The sequence below is a fragment of the Protomyctophum bolini genome (genome assembly GCF_963924005.1).
Source record: "Protomyctophum bolini genome assembly, contig: SCAFFOLD_108, whole genome shotgun sequence".
NCBI classification, from domain to species: domain Eukaryota; kingdom Metazoa; phylum Chordata; class Actinopteri; order Myctophiformes; family Myctophidae; genus Protomyctophum; species Protomyctophum bolini.
This window is the reverse complement of record NW_027665563.1, coordinates 25001-45268: the sequence shown is the minus strand read 5'-3', so window position 1 is coordinate 45268 and position 20268 is coordinate 25001. Positions and strand designations below refer to the sequence as shown.

The window sequence follows — 20268 nt, the reverse complement described above, 5'->3', positions numbered from 1 at the left end:
CTCTGTGTAGACAACGCTACATAGTTTAACTTTACCTCTGAATGTCTCTCTTTGTGCTCTGTGTAGACAACGCTACATAGTTTAACTTTACCTCTGAATGTCTCTCTCTTTGTGCTCTGTGTAGACAACGCTACATAGTTTAACTTTACCTCTGAATGTCTACAATTTACAATTTAGGCATTTAGCAGACGCTCTTAATCCAGAGCGACTTACATTAAGCAAGAACAAAAGCATGGGAATACATCACATAAAAACATTCATCATGAAACATGCGTAAGCTAAGAAAGTAACAGTGGAATATCTATATAATGAAACTTATACGTATAAACTATACATATATACTACTATGCTATACATAATGTCTCTCTCTTTGTGCTCTGCGTAGACAACGCTACATAGTTTAACTTTACCTCTCTGAATGGCGCCGCCGCTCTCTTTGCGCTCCACGTTGGCGAAGGTGTGGATGAACTCGGCGAAGGCTCCGTGGCGGGCAAGCAGCTCCGGGTACGACCCGCTCTCCGTCATCACGCCGTCCGCCAGAACCACGATGAGGTCCGCCTGCGGCAGGAAGCTGGTCCCGTGGGTCACCAGGATGCGAGTCTGGAGTCCAACAACGAGACACGACAAGGGAACCGAATACATTAAGAACACCTCCACAGACACAAGGGAACTAAATACATTAAGAACACCTCCACGGAACAGTCAGGACACAAGGGAACTAAATACATTAACCCATTCTGACCTGAGATCAGATTCTAAAAATGTCTGTTTGAAAATGACAGTTTTCTCTACGTCAGACGTTCTTCGATTTTTCAAAAATAGCAGACCTACAAGCTCGTAGCGCGCCACTCGGTGGCGCGCTTTGAGCTTGTAGATCTGCTATTTTTAAATAGCTAAAGACTATAACTATAAACTATGATGACTAAAACGAAGACTAGTTTTTATTTGTTGACGAAATTGTCAATATATTTAGACTAAAATGTTAGGAAGGGACTAGTGGACAAGAGATCCAGTATAAGACATTTTACACTTGGTTGCATGCTGAAAATAGCCGATCTGCAAGCTCACAACGCGCTGCGCTGCGATGCGTTGTCAGCTTGTAGATCTGCTACTTTCAGCGAGTGTAAATACAGTCCCACCAAAATACATTAGACTAAATCAACTGCAGATTTAGTCAACTATAAAATGGTATGATATTTAGTCGACTAAAACTATAGACCAACACTAACATATTCCAGGTGACTAAAAAAAAGTGACTAAAACTAAATGAAATCTATTCAAGAGACCAAAACTGAAGAAAAAAAAACAAAATTTGCTGGCGAAAACAACACAAAGGGTACAACATTCACCAGGAGGTTTGGCAGAATACAACAAAAAAAAAGAGTCACAGCTAAATGGTTTTCTTTCTCCCCAACGATTATGATGATAACTTAAATAAACAGAGTCTGTTATGTCTGCAGAGGGTGTGGTTGAAGGTTGAATAAACGTCTGGGTGCAACGCCACCATGTTTGGACTGTCTGCAGCTGACCTGAACAGGTCTGTGAGAACGTCCCCACACGAGGGGGTCATCCGGGGACGAAAATAGCCGATCTACAAGCTCACAACGCGCCGCGCTGCGACGCGTTGTGAGCTTGTAGATCAGCTATTTTCGGGGGAGCAACCCAGCACTCTTTTAGCTAGTGGAGATGTGGTGTTTTAACGACATGGATTTCCAAAACAAATTTGTTCAACACAACGCTAAAATATACTGTGTTCAAGTTCAGGAGACCTCGGGGGGAAAAAAGCAATTCTCCTGAACGCTGCCGAGCTTGTAGATCTGCTATTTTCAGCAAGTGTGAAATTACCGCCGAAATTACATTTTAGTCGATTATCAACTGTAGATTTAGTCGATTTCAGTCGACTGAAACTAGACCAAACATTCCGGGTGACTCAAACTAAATAAACTATTCAATTAAACTATTAAAAACTAAAATCAAAATGTCACATTTTTCTTTCACCTTTACTTACTCAGGGAAGTCATTTGAGAACCAGCTCTCTTTTACCATGATTACACTGTACTGTACATAACAAACATTTGAACACAGAGAGAAAAATAAAATAAAATAAAACAATTCAGATTGAACTACAGCTATATGTCAAATTATTCCATACAAGACATTTAAATCGATTTAAGTGAAATCAAGTTCTTCAGTTTTAAGACTGATTGTAGACAGTTCCATGTGTATCTGACCCAGTTCAGAATTAACCCGTTTTGGTGTTAGCATTATGTTATGCTTTAGCTATTGGAAAAATAACAGATCTACAAGCTCGTAGCGCGCCACCGAGTGGCGCGCTACGAGCTTGTAGGTCTGCTATTTTTTGTTAAATAGAACAACGACTGACATAGAAACATAGCTTTTTCAGAAAACTGTCAGGAATTAGAAGTAATTTTTAGAATCTTATCTCAGGTCTAAATGGGTTAATATCAGGAATCTCTAATAGAAAGTACTCTTGAGAACGGTTCTGAAGACGGCCTATTGCTTTAGGCTGTAACAGACTGCAGAGATAATCAGGACGGATGGGTCACCTTGTCTCTCAGCACTCCTTTGGGTCCGATGACCTTATCGAAGATGTGCTGACCGACGTGAGCGTCCACGGCAGACAGGGGGTCATCCAGCAGGTAGAGGTCGGCCTTCCTGTAGACCGCCCGGGCCAGACTGACCCTCTGCTTCTGGCCCCCGGAGAGGTTCAGACCCTGGAGCCACGGGAGACAAGGACAATCCAAGACTTTATTAAGATCCAGACTTTATTGCCGTGTCAACAGAGTTGATTGGAATTTGACACAGGGACAGACCCAGGGACACAGGGACAGACCCAGGGACACAGGGACGGACCCAGGAACACAGGGACGGACCCAGGGACCCAGGGACGGACCCAGGGACACAGGGACAGACCCAGGGACACAGGGACGGACCCAGGGACACAGGGACACAGGGACGGACCCAGGGACACAGGGACAGACCCAGGGATACAGGGACAGACACAGGGACACAGGGACAGACACAGGGACACAGGGACAGACCCAGGGACAGACACAGGGACAGACCCAGGGACAGACCCAGGGACACAGGGACAGACACAGACCCAGGGACACAGACACAGACCCAGGGACACAGGGACAGACCCAGGGACACAGGGACGGACCCAGGGACACAGGGATAGACCCAGGGACACAGCCAGGGACACAGGAAAGGACCCAGGGACACAGCCAGGGACCCAGGGACACAGGGACGGACCCAGGGACACAGGGACGGACCCAGGGACACAGGGATAGACCCAGGGACACAGCCAGGGACACAGGAAAGGACCCAGGGACACAGCCAGGGACCCAGGGACACAGGGACGGACCCAGGGACACAGGGACAAAGCCACACACATAGCTGCCTATAGGAGTGGTTGCACCACCCCAAAAATGTGCTGCGAAAAAACAACAACAGTAATAATACTGACCTTCTCTCCGATCTAAAAACAACAACAGTAATAATACTGACCTTCTCTCCGATCTAAAAACAACAACAGTAATAATACTGACCTTCTCTCCGATCTAAAAACAACAACAGTAATAATACTGACCTTCTCTCCGATCTAAAAACAACAACAGTAATAATACTGACCTTCTCTCCGATCTAAAAACAACAACAGTAATAATACTGACCTTCTCTCCGATCTCGGTGGCGTCCCCAGCTGGCAGGATGTCCAGGTCGGGCAGCAGAGCGCAGGCCTCCAGGACCCGCTGGTACCACGACTTCTGCTTCTCCCGCCCGAACAGCACGTTGTCCTGGACCGTGGCGTTCTGGATCCAGGCCTGCTGGGGCACGTAGGCCACGGAGCCCTGAGGATGACAAGGAAAGAAGTGTTGATTTTGTCGACTAAAACTAAAGACGAAAGGTGTTCGTCGACGACTACCTTTTTCCACTGACGAAAACTAAATGGAAACTAAATGAAAACTAAGCTATGAGGACGAAAACTAAGACTAAATGTATTGACAATTTTGTCTGGAGCTCTCTGGTGGAGCTGTTGCCCTCGCGACCCGACTACGGATAAGCGGTTGAAGATGGATGGATGGAAACGTACCTTAACGGTGACGCTCCCGCTCCTCTTCTCCGTCTCTCCCAACATGGCCGACAGCAGAGACGACTTCCCGCTGCCCACGTGTCCGACCACGGCCACGAGCGAACCGCGAGGAACGCGCATGCTAATCCTGTTAACCACATGTTAAAGACATGTTAACGACATGTTAACCACATACTAATCATGTTAACGACATGAAAACACTTTCCTCAGTCTTAACCCATTTTGGTGTTTTAAAGCATTACGTTTTTTGAGTGGTGCAACCACTCCTACAACCAGCAATGTCCGTGTACCTGTTTGTTTGTGTACGTGAATGAGCACGAGTGGTGTGCGCATGCGTGAAATTGGAACGACAGAAGTATGTGACATGGCTGCCACCTGCTGGACGCAAATCCAACTTCTGACTGTCTAGGTTCGCTAAAGAAGGAAAGGCCGAGCCAAAATAATAATGAAAAAATAGTTCTCAGTGACGCGGATTGATATCCATAATAAAGCTAATCTGACGGAGCAGAAAGAGAGAGAGAGAGAGAGAGAGAGGAGGGGGGGGGGAGAGAGGGGAGTTGCACCACTCAGTTTACACAGGTGTGATTTTTTTCTTTAGCTATTGAAAAACAGCAGATCTACAAGCTCATAGCGCGGCACCGAGTGTCGTGCTATGAGCTTGTAGGTCTGCTATTTATTTATTTTTATTGTGAAAATGTGCGTCAAATCTTTGAATATATATATTATTACAAGGTGAACATTTTAACTCAAATCTTTGCTTCTGGAGGAGGTCCCTGGAACAACATATTTTCAGATGGGGGGGGCGGAGGCATATTACATATCATTTTTGGGGTCCTTGACATTAAATATTGAAGCACCACTGATACAGGTTTTTCAGAAAACTGTCACTGTCACAACAAGACATATTGTTTAAATTTTGACGTCAGGTCTAAATGGGTTAATATCTTAGTGGGGGGGGGGGGGGTTGAATTAGTCAGACAACAATATAGTAAACAAGGACAAGGACGGTATAAATATTATATAAATATGATGTTACCGTTTCAGACAGGGAGGGCCTTCATTAGACCAGCTGAATGTGCAGTCCTCGATGATCACGTCTTCTCTGTCTAAGAAAACAGGAGGAAACACAAGATTCAAGATCCAGACTTTATTGCCGCGTCAACAGAGTTATTATTATTATTATTATTGCCGCGTCAACAGAGTTATTATTATTATTGCCGTGTCAACAGAGTTATTATTATTATTATTATTGCCGTGTCAACAGAGTTATTATTATTATTATTATTGCCGCGTCAACAGAGTTATTATTATTATTATTATTGCCGTGTCAACAGAGTTATTATTATTATTGCCGCGTCAACAGAGTTATTATTATTATTATTATTGCCGCGTCAACAGAATTATTATTATTATTATTATTGCCGTGTCAACAGAGTTATTATTATTATTTTGCCACGTCAACAGAGTTATTATTATTATTATTATTGCTGTGTCAACAGAGTTGATTGGAATTAGTTTTCCGTGTTCTAAAAACGTAAAATGTAAAAGTAAAAAAAACATCACATGAGAGAGACCAATAAATAAGAAGATTGCAAAACGTTACAATTCATGGTAAATAAATAGCAGTTCCTCGCGCACGCACGCACACGCACAGGCCACACACACACACACACACACACACACACAGGCCACACACACACACACACACACACACACACAGGCCACACACACACACACACACACACACACACACACACACACACACAGGCCACAGACGGGGTACAGTATATTGAGTGAGCAAACATGTACAGGAGGAACGGGAATAAACCATGATACCAAAGTACGAAGTTTAATTATAATAATGTATAATATGTATAATAAAACACACGTTCAACTAACAACAGACCCCCCACCATGCAACCCCCCCCCCCCCCCATGCGCAATCAGGTGATTGCATTAGGCTCCAATCACAGAGGTTTGAGTAGAATTACTCCAATCACAGTTTGAGTATAATTACATTATAGGTTCCACGCGTCTCTTATAGGCCATTTAGAGGACGATTCTACAAAAATTAATGTCTTCTAAATCCTGACAGTTTTCAGAAAAAAACCCCATGGTTCTGTCAGTTGTTCTGAAAGATTCCCCAAAAAAAACCCATCTGAAAACATGTTGTTCTAGGGACCCCCACAGTGGCAAAGATTTGAGTTAAATATGTTGTTCTAGGGACCCCCACAGTGGCAAAAATTTGAGTTAAATATGTTGTTCTAGGGACCCCCACAGTGGCAAAGATTTGAGTTAAACATGTTGTTCTAGGGACCCCCACAGTGGCAAAGATTTGAGTTAAACATGTTGTTCTAGGGACCCCCACAGTGGCAAAGATTTGAGTTAAATATGTTGTTCTAGGGACCCCCACAGTGGCAAAGATTTGAGTTAAACATGTTGTTCTAGGGACCCCCACAGTAGCAAAGATTAGAGTTCAAAATGTTCGCTCTGAAAGATTTCTCTCACTCTGTGCCACGCTATATGAGCTTGTAGATCTGCTATTTTTCAATAAAGCTAAAGTATATAACAAAAGGGGGTTCAGAATGTGTTAGGACGTGTTGACAGATGCAGACAGAGACAGAGAGAAGGACGACGAGAGGGTTTTATTTCCCTTTGAATCATACGTCTGACTTTGTGTCTGTGATTTATATCCAAACCGCCGTTATGCTGAACATCCTATAATTACCCTGTCTACCCGCCGCTCGGTCGGGGGGGGGGGGGGGGGGGGAGGGAACCAGGAAGTGACGATGACCGGGAACCCCTCATAGGATTCCCCAAGATACGTGTAAACGGTTTTCTGAAAAACCTACGTTTCTATGTCAGTGGTTCTCATGTGTCACGGGCCGGCCGTGCTCAAACTATTTAATGTCAAGGACCCCCAAAACCTACAGTATATGTAATTGGCCGCCGACCCCCATCTGAACATATGTTGTTCCAGCCAGGGACCCCCCCCCCCCCCCTTTGAATATTCATTCAAAGATTTGCGCCACATTTTCACGATTTTTCAAAAAAGAAATAGCAGATCTTCAAGCTCGTAGTGCGGCACTCGGTGCCGCGCTACGAGCTTGTAGATCTGCTTTAACATAATCCTTAAAACACCTAAAAGGGGTTCCCGCCCTGAATGGGTTTATAACCCAACAGAGCCGGTTCCTTCACGGGCAGTGAAACTCTTACCAGAACTTAGCGGAGCCTTGTTGACGTTATCCACCTTCAGTTCTTCTGAACACAGATATTTCCCCAGACGTTTCAGTGACACCAGAGCCTATGAAAACACACACACACACACACACACACACACACACACACACACACACACACACACACACACACACACACACACACACACACACACACACACACACACACAGGGAACTGTAAATAATCTCATACATACATCACCGTATATTGTCTTTATTCGGCCATAAAGATGTCATATCTGTATCGGAAACGGTCTCAAAATAATACAGATTATTTAATTGGTTTTCACCTGCAAAACATAAATTAAATCTACATTTTCACTTGTGTACTCTCATCTCATTCAGTCATTCAGTTGTGAAAATAGACACTTGGAAAAGAGTATATATTTATTGATTGATTGAATACTTTATTAACAGGCTTTGGGCCAATAAACCCCTATATATAGGGCCTATAGGCTTGTTTCCATTGTGGTCCTAGACTGTATAATATCGGAATCGTATACTGCATGGTGGTGCTCTAGCACCCCCTAGTGTATAGGCCTGTTTCTAAACCGGGTAGTCCCAATACTTGATTCTGATTGGCTGGTTACCGTCACGTGACCGGTGTAAATTCCACCGATAACCCACTCCTTCAATCACTGGGGCTACTTCTTGCCAAGCAAAACAAGGAAGTGATGTGGCTGCTCTGGTGGCGCAAAACGTAGCTACTTTTGTGAATTCAATCGTTTTATTAGGTTAATATTGCTATATGTTTGTAACCGTTTTAGAAAAGCAATAAGCCACTCGAGGCCCCAGCTTACCAGGTATTTTACACTGGCTGGGGGGTAGAAAACCCTCGGCTGCGGGTCGGGTCTGCCTACGCCCCCAGCCAGTGTAAAATACCCGGTAAGCTGAGACTTCTCGTGGCTTACCTGCATGGTGGTGCTCTCTAGCACCCCCTGGTGTATATGCCTGTGTATTACCTGCATGGTGGTGCTCTCTAGCACCCCCTGGTGTATAGGCCTGTGTATTACCTGCATGGTGGTGCTCTCTAGCACCCCCTGGTGCATACGCCTGCCTGTGTATTACCTGCATGGTGGTGCTCATGGCGAACGGAAGCTGACTGAGAGGAGTCTTCAGGATGTTGATCAGCGCCATGGAGACGAAAACCTTCTGGGCGTCCAGGACGTTCCTGGCGTCGCTCATCACGTAGACGCCGAACATGGCGAAGGCAATCTGAGGAAGAACAGAACGCGTTCACTCATCACATCAATCTGAGGAAGAACAGAACGCATTCACTGAGTTATCACATCACGTACAGTAGAAGACGCCCAACATGGAGAATAGAATACATTCACTCATCACATCAATCTGAGGAGGAATAGAACGCATTCACTCGTCACATCACGTAGACGCCCAACCATGGACAAGTGGAACCAAATGAAGCAATATTACACGAGAGGTTGTGGGTTAACGTGATTATTGCCACGACAGGGATGCGGTCAGGAACGAGACGTTGTCGAGTTCCGCAAGCATCACTGAAGTGGCAATAATCACGTTAACCCAACACCCTCGAGTGTAATATTGCAATTCTACCACAGTTACCCTTAAAACTAAGAAAATCGCTGAAAGAATAAATATTTTTAATGACAGATGTAGTCACTACGACCACAAATGTCCCAAGAAACTAGCTAGCCTAGCTATCGAGTCTGCTAGCGCTCTGGGAGAACAGAGCAGCTGAATTCTTTGTTTTGATTAGGTGTTGAACGGTGCTGGTTTAACCCACGGCTAGAAGGCTGTTTCAACCAATCAGATTGCTTCCTCGAAACGACCTGTGGTAGAATGGATCCTTAACAGGTCCATTTGGTTCCATTTGTACACTCTCAGAGTTAAACTGACATTGATTTTATAAATATAAATCGGGGGTCCCAGAGGTAGAAATGCCATTAAATGGGGGGGTCTAACTCACCAGGAAGGAGGACGAGTTGAAGGAGGCGATGGAGATGGAGTAGAGGATCTGAGACCTCTTCAGGGCCTTCAGCTCCTTCTCCCTGTAGCCCAGGACCTGCTCTAGGAAGGCCTTCTCCCACGCGTAGAACTTCAGGATCTTGATGCCGTTGAGGATCTCGTTCATCAGCTTGATCCGCCCGTCCATGAACTTCATCTGGACCTCCTGTTTGACCAGAACATCAACACACTGTTCATTAACTCCATCTGGACCTCCTGTTTGACCAGAACATCAACACACACTGTTCATTAACTCCATCTGGACCTCCTGTTTGACCAGAACATCAACACACACTGTTCATTAACTCCATCTGGACCTCCTGTTTGACCAGAACATCAACACAATGTTCATTAACTTCATCTGGACCTCCTGTTTGACCAGAACATCAACACACTGTTCATTAACTTCATCTGGACCTCCTGTTTGACCAGAACATCAACACACTGTTCATTAACTCCATCTGGACCTCCTGTTTGACCAGAACATCAACACACTGTTCATTAACTTCATCTGGACCTCCTGTTTGACCAGAACATCAACACACTGTTCATTAACTCCATCTGGACCTCCTGTTTGACCAGAACATCAACACACTGTTCATTAACTCCATCTGGACCTCCTGTTTGACCAGAACATCAACACACAATGTTGAAGCTTATGTAAGGTTTTTCGTGAAATAAAAAAATTCATATCAAAATATTCATAGAGTAACGGAGACACTGCCCCAGATAGAAGCTCTAAGATCAGTGGTTCCCAAAGTGGGGTCCGGGGACCCCCAGGGGTCCTTGAAGGAGTTCCAGGGGGTCCCCAGCTAAATGGACCCTTATGGGTCTGTAACTCTGAGAGTTTTAGTATTTGTACACTCTCATAGTTAAATTAACATTGATTTGCAATTAAATGGGGGGTCCGTAGACTAATGCATGTCAAACCGGGTGGTCCTTGAAATTAAACGGGTTGAGAATCACTGCTAGAGCCGTAGAAAACATCTATTTTTTATCCCACAATTTTGTAACCCATTTTTCACCCCTGTGTCAATCATCTAATGTGATCCTGGGCTCTACACACCCTCCACCAACCTAGTCCCCATATATGGGGGACAAGGGGAGAGCAACGGACTTGAACTCATGCTTCCTTCATGCCTGAGTGTCCAAGTTGCTCCTTTACACCAGACAGGGGGGAGTTTCCCTGGTTGGACGTAGCGCGTGGAAGGAACACGTTGTTCCAACCAGTTCCTTTCCCCTCCATCAGGCGCCCCGGTTGGCCAGGGGGAGGCAGTTTGAGTTCTTCAGTTTTAAGACTGATTGTAGACAGTTTCAGTTTAGAGACCAGGATTACTGCATGTTTTTTGTGAGGGTACCTACCCTAGGGGACACGGGGAGAACATGCAAACTCCACACAGAAAGGCCCTTTCGCCAACCCCGCCTTCGGGTATGGGCACTGACGCGAGGAGGAAACACGCCGCCAGCACCCACAGCGTCCCGAGCGGGAATCGAACCCAGGCGACAGCACTACCAACTGTGCCACCATGCCCCTCCTCAGAAACCTTCTCTTATGGGGGTCCCTGGCATATGTTTTTAAACGGGGGTCAGCGGGGCTAATTAGTGTCAATTTGGGGGTCCCTGACATGAAAAGGTTTGGGAACCACTGCTCTAAGACGTGTATTCTGTAAACATAGGCGTGGCTACTCAGCGTGGCTACTCAGCAGTCATAACGTGTTATTGAACGCAATACAAAGATGACGTTGTTAATTCAATTAGAACGCAGTGCTCTTCCAGCGCTGGGAGCACTTAGCTGTTTCTTTTACGACAAAGGAAACAAAGGCTCAGGATGGAATGCGGCGGTCGCTGCGTTCCTGACTGGAAGTTCCATTAAAAATGGAATACAATAAAACACTGTTGTTTTCCCAACAAAATGAGAAATGATGTTTTCGTACTGCCCACTGTTTCCTGACATTGTTTTTTAAGAAAAACATTATATGGAGCGAAACATCAAAAGGATAATTGAGAGTGTGCGGCTGTGCCATCCATCCATCCTATTTTTGAAAAATCGTGAAAATGTGGCACAAATCTTTGAATATATATTCTTTCAGAGTGTTTTTAACTCAAATCTTTACTTCTGGGGGGGGGGGGGGGGGGGGTCCCTGAAACAACATATTCTCAGATGGGGGTCGGCGGCCGATTACATAATATTTCTGGGGCTCCTTGACATGAAAATGTTTGAGAACCACTGATATAATAATAATAATAATAAACTTTATTTGTATAGCACCTTTCATACATAAATGTAGCTCAAAGTGCTTGATATAGGATTCTTCACAGGTTCTTCAGAAAACTGTCAGGATTTAGAAGACATTTGTAGAATGGTCCTCGGGTCAAAACGGGTTATAACATAAAACATTACAGCTACCTGTAGCTTAATAAAACAGAGTGAACGTGGTCATTACAGCTACCTGTAGCTTAATAAAACAGAGTGAACGTGGTCATTACAGCTACCTGTAGCTTAATAAAACAGAGTGAACGTGGTCATTACAGCTACCTGTAGCTTAATAAAACAGAGTGAACGAGGTCATTACAGCTACCTGTAGCTTAATAAAACAGAGTGAACGTGGTCATTACAGCTACCTGTAGCTTAATAAAACAGAGTGAACGTGGTCATTACAGCTACCTGTAGCTTAATAAAACAGAGTGAACGAGGTCATTACAGCTACCTGTAGCTTAATAAAACAGAGTGAACGAGGTCATTACAGCTACCTGTAGCTTAATAAAACAGAGTGAATGTGGTCATTACAGCTACCTGTAGCTTAATAAAACAGAGTGAACGTGGTCATTACAGCTACCTGTAGCTTAATAAAACAGAGTGAACGAGGTCATTACAGCTACCTGTAGCTTAATAAAACAGAGTGAACGAGGTCATTACAGCTACCTGTAGCTTAATAAAACAGAGTGAACGTGGTCATTACAGCTACCTGTAGCTTAATAAAACAGAGTGAACGAGGTCATTACAGCTACCTGTAGCTTAATAAAACAGAGTGAACGTGGTCATTACAGCTACCTGTAGCTTAATAAAACAGAGTGAACGAGGTCATTACAGCTACCTGTAGCTTAATAAAACAGAGTGAACGAGGTCATTACAGCTACCTGTAGCTTAATAAAACAGAGTGAACGTGGTCATTACAGCTACCTGTAGCTTAATAAAACAGAGTGAACGTGGTCATTACAGCTACCTGTAGCTTAATAAAACAGAGTGAACGTGGTCATTACAGCTACCTGTAGCTTAATAAAACAGAGTGAACGTGGTCATTACAGCTACCTGTAGCTTAATAAAACAGAGTGAACGTGGTCATTACAGCTACCTGTAGCTTAATAAAACAGAGTGAACGTGGTCATTACAGCTACCTGTAGCTTAATAAAACAGAGTGAACGAGGTCATTACAGCTACCTGTAGCTTAATAAAACAGAGTGAACGAGGTCATTACAGCTACCTGTAGCTTAATAAAACAGAGTGAACGTGGTCATTACAGCTACCTGTAGCTTAATAAAACAGAGTGAACGTGGTCATTACAGCTACCTGTAGCTTAATAAAACAGAGTGAACGTGGTCATTACAGCTACCTGTAGCTTAATAAAACAGAGTGAACGAGGTCATTACAGCTACCTGTAGCTTAATAAAACAGAGTGAACGTGGTCATTACAGCTACCTGTAGCTTAATAAAACAGAGTGAACGTGGTCATTACAGCTACCTGTAGCTTAATAAAACAGAGTGAACGTGGTCATTACAGCTACCTGTAGCTTAATAAAACAGAGTGAACGAGGTCATTACAGCTACCTGTAGCTTAATAAAACAGAGTGAACGAGGTCATTACAGCTACCTGTAGCTTAATAAAACAGAGTGAACGTGGTCATTACAGCTACCTGTAGCTTAATAAAACAGAGTGAACGTGGTCATTACAGCTACCTGTAGCTTAATAAAACAGAGTGAACGAGGTCATTACAGCTACCTGTAGCTTAATAAAACAGAGTGAACGTGGTCATTACAGCTACCTGTAGCTTAATAAAACAGAGTGAACGTGGTCATTACAGCTACCTGTAGCTTAATAAAACAGAGTGAACGAGGTCATTACAGCTACCTGTAGCTTAATAAAACAGAGTGAACGTGGTCATTACAGCTACCTGTAGCTTAATAAAACAGAGTGAACGTGGTCATTACAGCTACCTGTAGCTTAATAAAACAGAGTGAACGTGGTCATTACAGCTACCTGTAGCTTGCTCCGTTTCTTGGCGATGAATCCGTTCAGAGGGAAGATGAGGATGACGGTGGCGATGCCCGCCAGCGCGGCCGGGCCCAGGTGCTGAGGACAGAGCAATCAGTATCGTGATGTTTAGCATCGTCAGTGAGAAGGAATGATCTCCATGCTGTTGAGAGTCATAATATCATTACGTTTGGACTATCTCAATGGTCTCGCACCTTCCTACCTACATGACTGCCTGCCTAAATATAATGTCCCAAACCGCCCCCCTAAGGTCTTCCACTGCTGGCCTGCTCGCTTTGCCTAAAGAAATTAATGGCAACTAAAAAATACGGGGAAGCAGCTTTTTGCTTCTACGGGCCGTCGGCATGGAACAAGCTCCCACTGTACCTTCGACAGGCAGCCTCTGTAGACATTTTTAAAGCACAGCTCAAGACCCACTTCTACACCCTTGCTTTTAATTGATCTTTAAACTATTTGTCCTCACTGTATTGCATTACTGCTCTTGTTTGTTAATGTTTATGCCTTGCTTTTCTTTTTTTTCTCCATTGCTTTTATTATTATTATCATACTATAATTCTAACAATGTCTGTCTGTGTGTGTGTGTGTGTGTGTGTGTGTCTGTGTGTGTGTGTGCGTGTGTGCGTGTGTGTGTGTGTGTGTGTGTGTGTCAGAAACATCGCCGTAGCTCCTTACTGCCTGCACCAATCACTCCCACTTTTCACACAGGCATTGACCATATGAATATGGAGGGAGTAACGAAGCCCTTTTTTCGATTTGACACATTGATTATTAATTAATGTATTAGTCAATTACAAACGCACCCGGGCGCAGTACCCCCCACGGCCACAAGGGGGGGGGGGGGCCAAATATCTCACAACGGGTAAGGGCTAGTTATTATAATTACTCGATGTACGTCACATTACCTGCCACAGGAAGTAGAGACAGAGGGCGATCTCGATGGGAGCGAGCCACACGGCGTTGAAATACACCACAAAGTCCATCAGCTTCTGAGTGTCGGCCGAGACCAGGTTGACGATCTCTCCCACCGTGCACGTTCTCCTGGCCGAGCTGTTGATGACCAGAGACTGGAGAGGGAAGTAAAAAGACACTGTTTTTTTTCATATTTTTTTTTATCCCACGATTTTGTAACCCCTGTGTCAATCATCTAATGTGATCCTGGGCTCTACACACCCTCCACCAACCTAGTCCCCATATATGGGGGACAAGGGGAGACCAACGGACTTGAACTCATGCTTCCTTCATGCCTGAGTGTCCAAGATGCTCCTTTACACCTGACAGGGGGGAGTTTCCCTGGTTGGACGTAGCGCGTGGAAGGAACACGTTATTCCAACCAGTTCCTTTCCCCTCCATCAGGCGCCCCGGCTGGCCAGGGGGAGGCAGTTTAGAGACCAGGATTACTGCATGTTTTTTGTGAGGGTACCTACCCTAGGGGACACGGGGAGAACATGTGAGGGTACCTACCCTAGGGGACACGGGGAGAACATGTGAGGGTACCTACCCTATAGGGGACACGGGGAGAACATGTGAGGGTACCTACCCTAGGGGACACGGGGAGAACATGTGAGGGTACCTACCCTAGGGGACACGGGGAGAACATGCAAACTCCACACAGACCCCCCTGGGGTTTCAACGGTTAAACCAACGTCACCCACCTTCCTGTAGACCAGCCCCATGACGGCGGTCTTCACCCTCATGCCCACGCTGAAGCAGGTGTACATGTACTGGTGGTGGAACAGGGACTGGAGGCAGGACAGCAGGAACATCAGGGTGGCGTAGAAGTAGCCCTTCCACAAGGGGGCGTCGTCGTCTCTCATGAACCCCAACAGGAGGCTGAGGATGGAGGATGAGGAGGGGGAGGGGGAGGAGGAGGAGGGGGAGGGGGAGGGGAAGGAGGAGGGGGAGGAGAAATATATATTTTTAGGGATGTTCCGATCACGTTATTTTGCTCCCGATCCGATTCCGATTTTGACGATAACCGATTTTCAAGATCCGATATTTATATTTTTATATAGGACACTTATTATGCAATATCACAATAATAGTACAATATCCAAAATCACAGACGATATCCAGTCTAATATCATGATATGGATGTAATATGGATACTAGGGATCATGTGTTTTGCTCCCCGATCCGATTACGATCATTTGAAAATGACGTGATTGATCGGCCTCGATTTCTGATCCCGTGATGGGATCGGGACAGCCCTGTCCCTAGTGGCTGTCCCTAGTCACAACACTAATGGAACCATAGATACTGTTCTGACCTGAGATCAGATTCTACAAATGTCTTCTACATCCTGACAGTATTCTGAAAAAGCTATGTTTCTATGTCAGTCGGCTACGCTACGGTCTCAAAGCCGCTACGCTACGGTCTCAAAGCCGCTACGCTACGGTCTCAAAGCCGCTACGCTACGGTCTCAAAGCCGCTACGCTACGGTCTCAAAGCCGCTACGCTACGGTCTCAAAGCCGCTACGCTACGGTCTCAAAGCCGCTACGCTACAGACTCAAAGCCGCTACGCTACGGTCTCAAAGCCGCTGGCAATAGACTGAAAAAAAAGAATGCTTCTTTCCACACGTTACGTGAATGAAGTGTCAAGAACGAGAACGAACCAGAGACTTTGCACCTAGAAGGATATTTTCTCTAACTTGGGGAGTGTTGCAGGACGGGTTTGTCTGCTTCCGCAGTCTTTTTTCTGCTTTTCTACAGTATGTGTGTACCTACAGTATTACATTTTACTCTTAATGTGTACCTGTACACCTCCAACCTTGAATAATAGCTTATTATATCTGCACCGTCAATCACGACTTGATGTCAAATAAAGCTATTACTATATCCACTGTAAACCAATGGTCTTGAGCTTGTGCAGGCTCACACACACACACACACACACACACACACACACACACGCGCACGCACACACACACAGTGTCACACACACACACACACACACACACACACGCGCGCACGCACACGCACACGCACACAGCACAACAGCGCGTATAATACGTGCTCCTCTGGTGGCCAGATCCAAGCCCTCACATTTGGCGAGCGGCTCCCTTATTGTGGTCTGAGCAGCATTTCTGCCTTTCAGAGCCCAGCCTGCTGCGTGTTGTCTCGCATCTCACACTGGGCTGTGGTCATCTCTCCTTCTGCTGCGTGTTGCTGCTGTGCAGTCCTCCATGCAGTAGCCTGGAACTCACCTATGCTGTTTATGGCATAGTTTCTCCCGGCAGGATCCGCCGGGAGAAACTATGCGCAGCTGCACGACATGAGACTAATTAATTAGAGCGGCAGAGAGAGAGAGAGAGAGGAGTGTGTGTGTGTGTGTGTGTGTGTGTGTGTGTGTGTGTACATGTGTGCGTGTGTATGTCAATTTTACAAAGGTGCAGACGATCAGAAATCGGCAGAGAGTGAGCGACGTTTGCGCTGCTACTCTGTGCCGAATTGAAGTGGACTCAGACTCAGACTTTTTTTTCCCTCCCTGGAAATAAAAACGTCTGGGTTTCCGAGGCTGGCCATGCTGCGTCTCACATTGGGCTGTGGTCATCTCTCTCCTTCCCTGTTGCTCATCACAGCTCCGCGACCGTAATTAACACGTCCTCCAAACACAGCCTGCAGGGTTCGTATGATCAACAACAACATTCCTGTCTGACCGGCGGCTATACCACGGTGGGACGGACGGATGTCACACCGACCTGGCGTGGCGTGGCCTGGCATGGCGCGGTCAGCCATTATACGGTCTGTTTTGGGGGTTGGCAGGTTGTTTGGGTGTCCCATGTCAAGACGCACTGAAGAGAATGTTGTTGATAAACGGAGTTCTCCGTCATATCAAATAGCAACGCCCTAGCGGTCAGGACGGAGATTTATTGATATCAAAACCGATCGCATCGCTCCACAGGCTGGGAGCGTCTGTTGGGCAACATTCCATGTCATTTCCAGGTCGGGTCGTCATTGAAAATGTCAAGATCTCACCTCAACACCTGTGCTATGGTGAACATGGACAGTGTTCTCACCTCAACACCTGTGCTATGGAGGTGAACATGGACAGTGTTCTCACCTCAACACCTGTGCTATGGTGAACATGGACAGTGTTCTCACCTCAACACCTGTGCTATGGTGAACATGGACAGTGTTCTCACCTCAACACCTGTGCTATGGAGGTGAACATGGACAGTGTTCTCACCTCAACACCTGTGCTATGGTGAACATGGACAGTGTTCTCACCTCAACACCTGTGCTATGGTGAACATGGACAGTGTTCTCACCTCAACACCTGTGCTATGGAGGTGAACATGGACAGTGTTCTCACCTCAACACCTGTGCTATGGAGGTGAACATGGACAGTGTTCTCACCTCAACACCTGTGCTATGGAGGTGAACATGGACAGTGTTCTCACCTCAACACCTGTGCTATGGTGAACATGGACAGTGTTCTCACCTCAACACCTGCGGGATGGCGAACATGAAGGCGTCATGGAAGACGATGCACATGGTGCCGGTGAGGAAGTAGGGGCCGAAGTTGCGCGCCAGCGCTCTGAGCAGGAAGAACCCAGAGCTCTGCTCCTTGCGCAGCTTCCGGAGCAGCTGCGCCTGGTCGGGTCCCAGTCTGCCGCTGCCCAGGCCCAGGGACACGCCCCCTGAGCCTGACGCCAACGCCTTCTCCTGCCTGCAGGGGGAGACAAACAACCAACGGTTACAGACAGTGATGGATGGACCCCAACAACATGCAGTGGTAATTTTGTTCTCCGTTTTCGTCACCGCTAAACCCCTTATCCCTACATTTCTTTGCCTTTTTTTGAGTGGTGCAACCACTCCTACAACCAGCAATGTCTGTGTACCTGTTTACCTGTGTGTGTACCTGTGTACCTGTGAAAATGAGCACGAGTATGTGACTTATTTATACCAGTAGGGGGCGCCAGAAACAGAGAGAGGGGTAGTGCTGTGTCTCTAATGAGAGAGAGAGAGAGAGAGAGAGAGAGAGGGGGGGGGGGGGGAATTGCACCACAAAGTTCACACGTGTGTGATTTTTTACTATTTTGAAAACCATTTTTGAATAGTTCAACTGGCCGATCTACATTGACACGTTGTGAGCTTGTGGACTGGCCATTTTAACTATTTAAAAATGTTTAGCAAAATAGTAAAAAAGAAAAAAATCACACCCACCCGTGTGAACTGAGTGGTGCAACTCCCCCCCCCCTCCTCTCTCTCTCTCTCTCATTAGCAGGCAACAGTGCAGCACGTGCAGCACTAACTGTTTCTGGCAAACAGCGCCCCTACTGGTTCTAATAGTCATTCTCGTGCTCATGGCCACATACGTCAGCCGGACACGGACATTGCTGTTCCTTGGAGTGGTCGCACCACTCAAAAAAGGCAAAGACGTTTTGGGATAAGGGGTTAATAGTGTTGACGAAAATGGAGCCCTATGACTAAAAGACTACACTAAGCAACTAAACAATTTCAGAAGACTATATGGTGTGTTATTAAAAAAAAAACGAATCTGCCGAAATATTAACACATTCTGAACGGGAACCCATCTTGGTGTTGGCATCATGTTATGCTTTAGCTATTGAAAAAAATCACACCTGTGTGAACCAAGTGGTGCAACTCCCCTCTCTAAAAGCTGAATAACTCCTAATCTACGGAGATGTCCATGGTTTGGTCCATTAGCGCGATTTTCGGAGGTTTTTGCTGATAATCCGGTGGTCTAGATGGAAACATTGGTGCTTTCTAGAGCAACGATGGCTATATTTTAGCTCGCTAGCATTGACGCTATTTATGTAGCAACAACATCCACACACGGGTGCGGGTGCGTGCGCACACCAGTGGTGCACGCACACATGCACGGCACCACACACACGGGTGCGGGTGCACACCAGTGGTGCACGCGCACATGCACGGCACTACACACACGGGTAAGGGTGCGTGCGCACATACTTCTGTCGTTCCAATTTCACGCATGCGCACACCACTCGTGCTCATTTGACGTACATCACAAACAAACACATGGACATTGCGAGCTGGTTGTAGAAGTGGTTGCACCACTTAAAAATAGCAGATCTACAAGCTCGTAGCGCGCCACCGAGTGGCGCGCTACGAGCTTGTAGGTTTTGAAAAACGACTGACATTTTTAGAATCTGATCTCAGGTCAGAATGGGTTAATCAGACCAGTGTGTGTGTGTCCAGTGGAAACATTGTATGAATCTGATCTCAGGTCAGAATGGGTTAACACGGCCAACATAGCGCCTTTCAAGTCTTTACTGTTACTGTAAAACAAACATTCAACAGTCATCGTTGTTCCTCTCCCGTCAGAACAGCCGTTGAAACCGTTACTCTCTAATGAGAGTCCGTTAATGGTTTATTGGCCTTAACGACCTCCGTCTTCCAAGCCTGGACGTTAACGGGCTTGGAGACGGGACAGTGTTCTGGTGTCTCTTGGAAACGGGACAGTGTTCTGGTGTCTCTTGGAAACGGGACAGTGTTCTGGTGTCTCTTGGAAACGGGACAGTGTTCTGGTGTCTCTTGGAAACGGGACAGTGTTCTGGTGTCTCTTGGAAACGGGACAGTGTTCTGGTGTCTCTTGGAGACGGGACAGTGTTCTGGTGTCTCTTGGAGACGGGACAGTGTTCTGGTGTCTCTTGACGTCACAGTGAGACG

The 20268-nt window shown here is 45.9% G+C and overlaps 1 protein-coding gene across 1 annotated transcript in view; it reads right to left on the bottom strand.

Moving 5' to 3' along the window:
- Nucleotides 1–20268, bottom strand: part of LOC308312241 (multidrug resistance-associated protein 1-like) — a gene marked incomplete at its 5' end in the record, with an annotated part of 68288 nt that overhangs the window by 26324 nt on the left and 21696 nt on the right. Inside the window, 12 exon segments of the mRNA XM_080794619.1 lie at nt 411–600; nt 2568–2735; nt 3696–3872; nt 4115–4241; nt 5151–5220; nt 7331–7418; nt 8422–8568; nt 9302–9505; nt 13596–13688; nt 14513–14674; nt 15263–15440; nt 18053–18280. Coding sequence (XP_080650745.1) covers nt 411–600; nt 2568–2735; nt 3696–3872; nt 4115–4241; nt 5151–5220; nt 7331–7418; nt 8422–8568; nt 9302–9505; nt 13596–13688; nt 14513–14674; nt 15263–15440; nt 18053–18280 — 1832 coding nt within the window.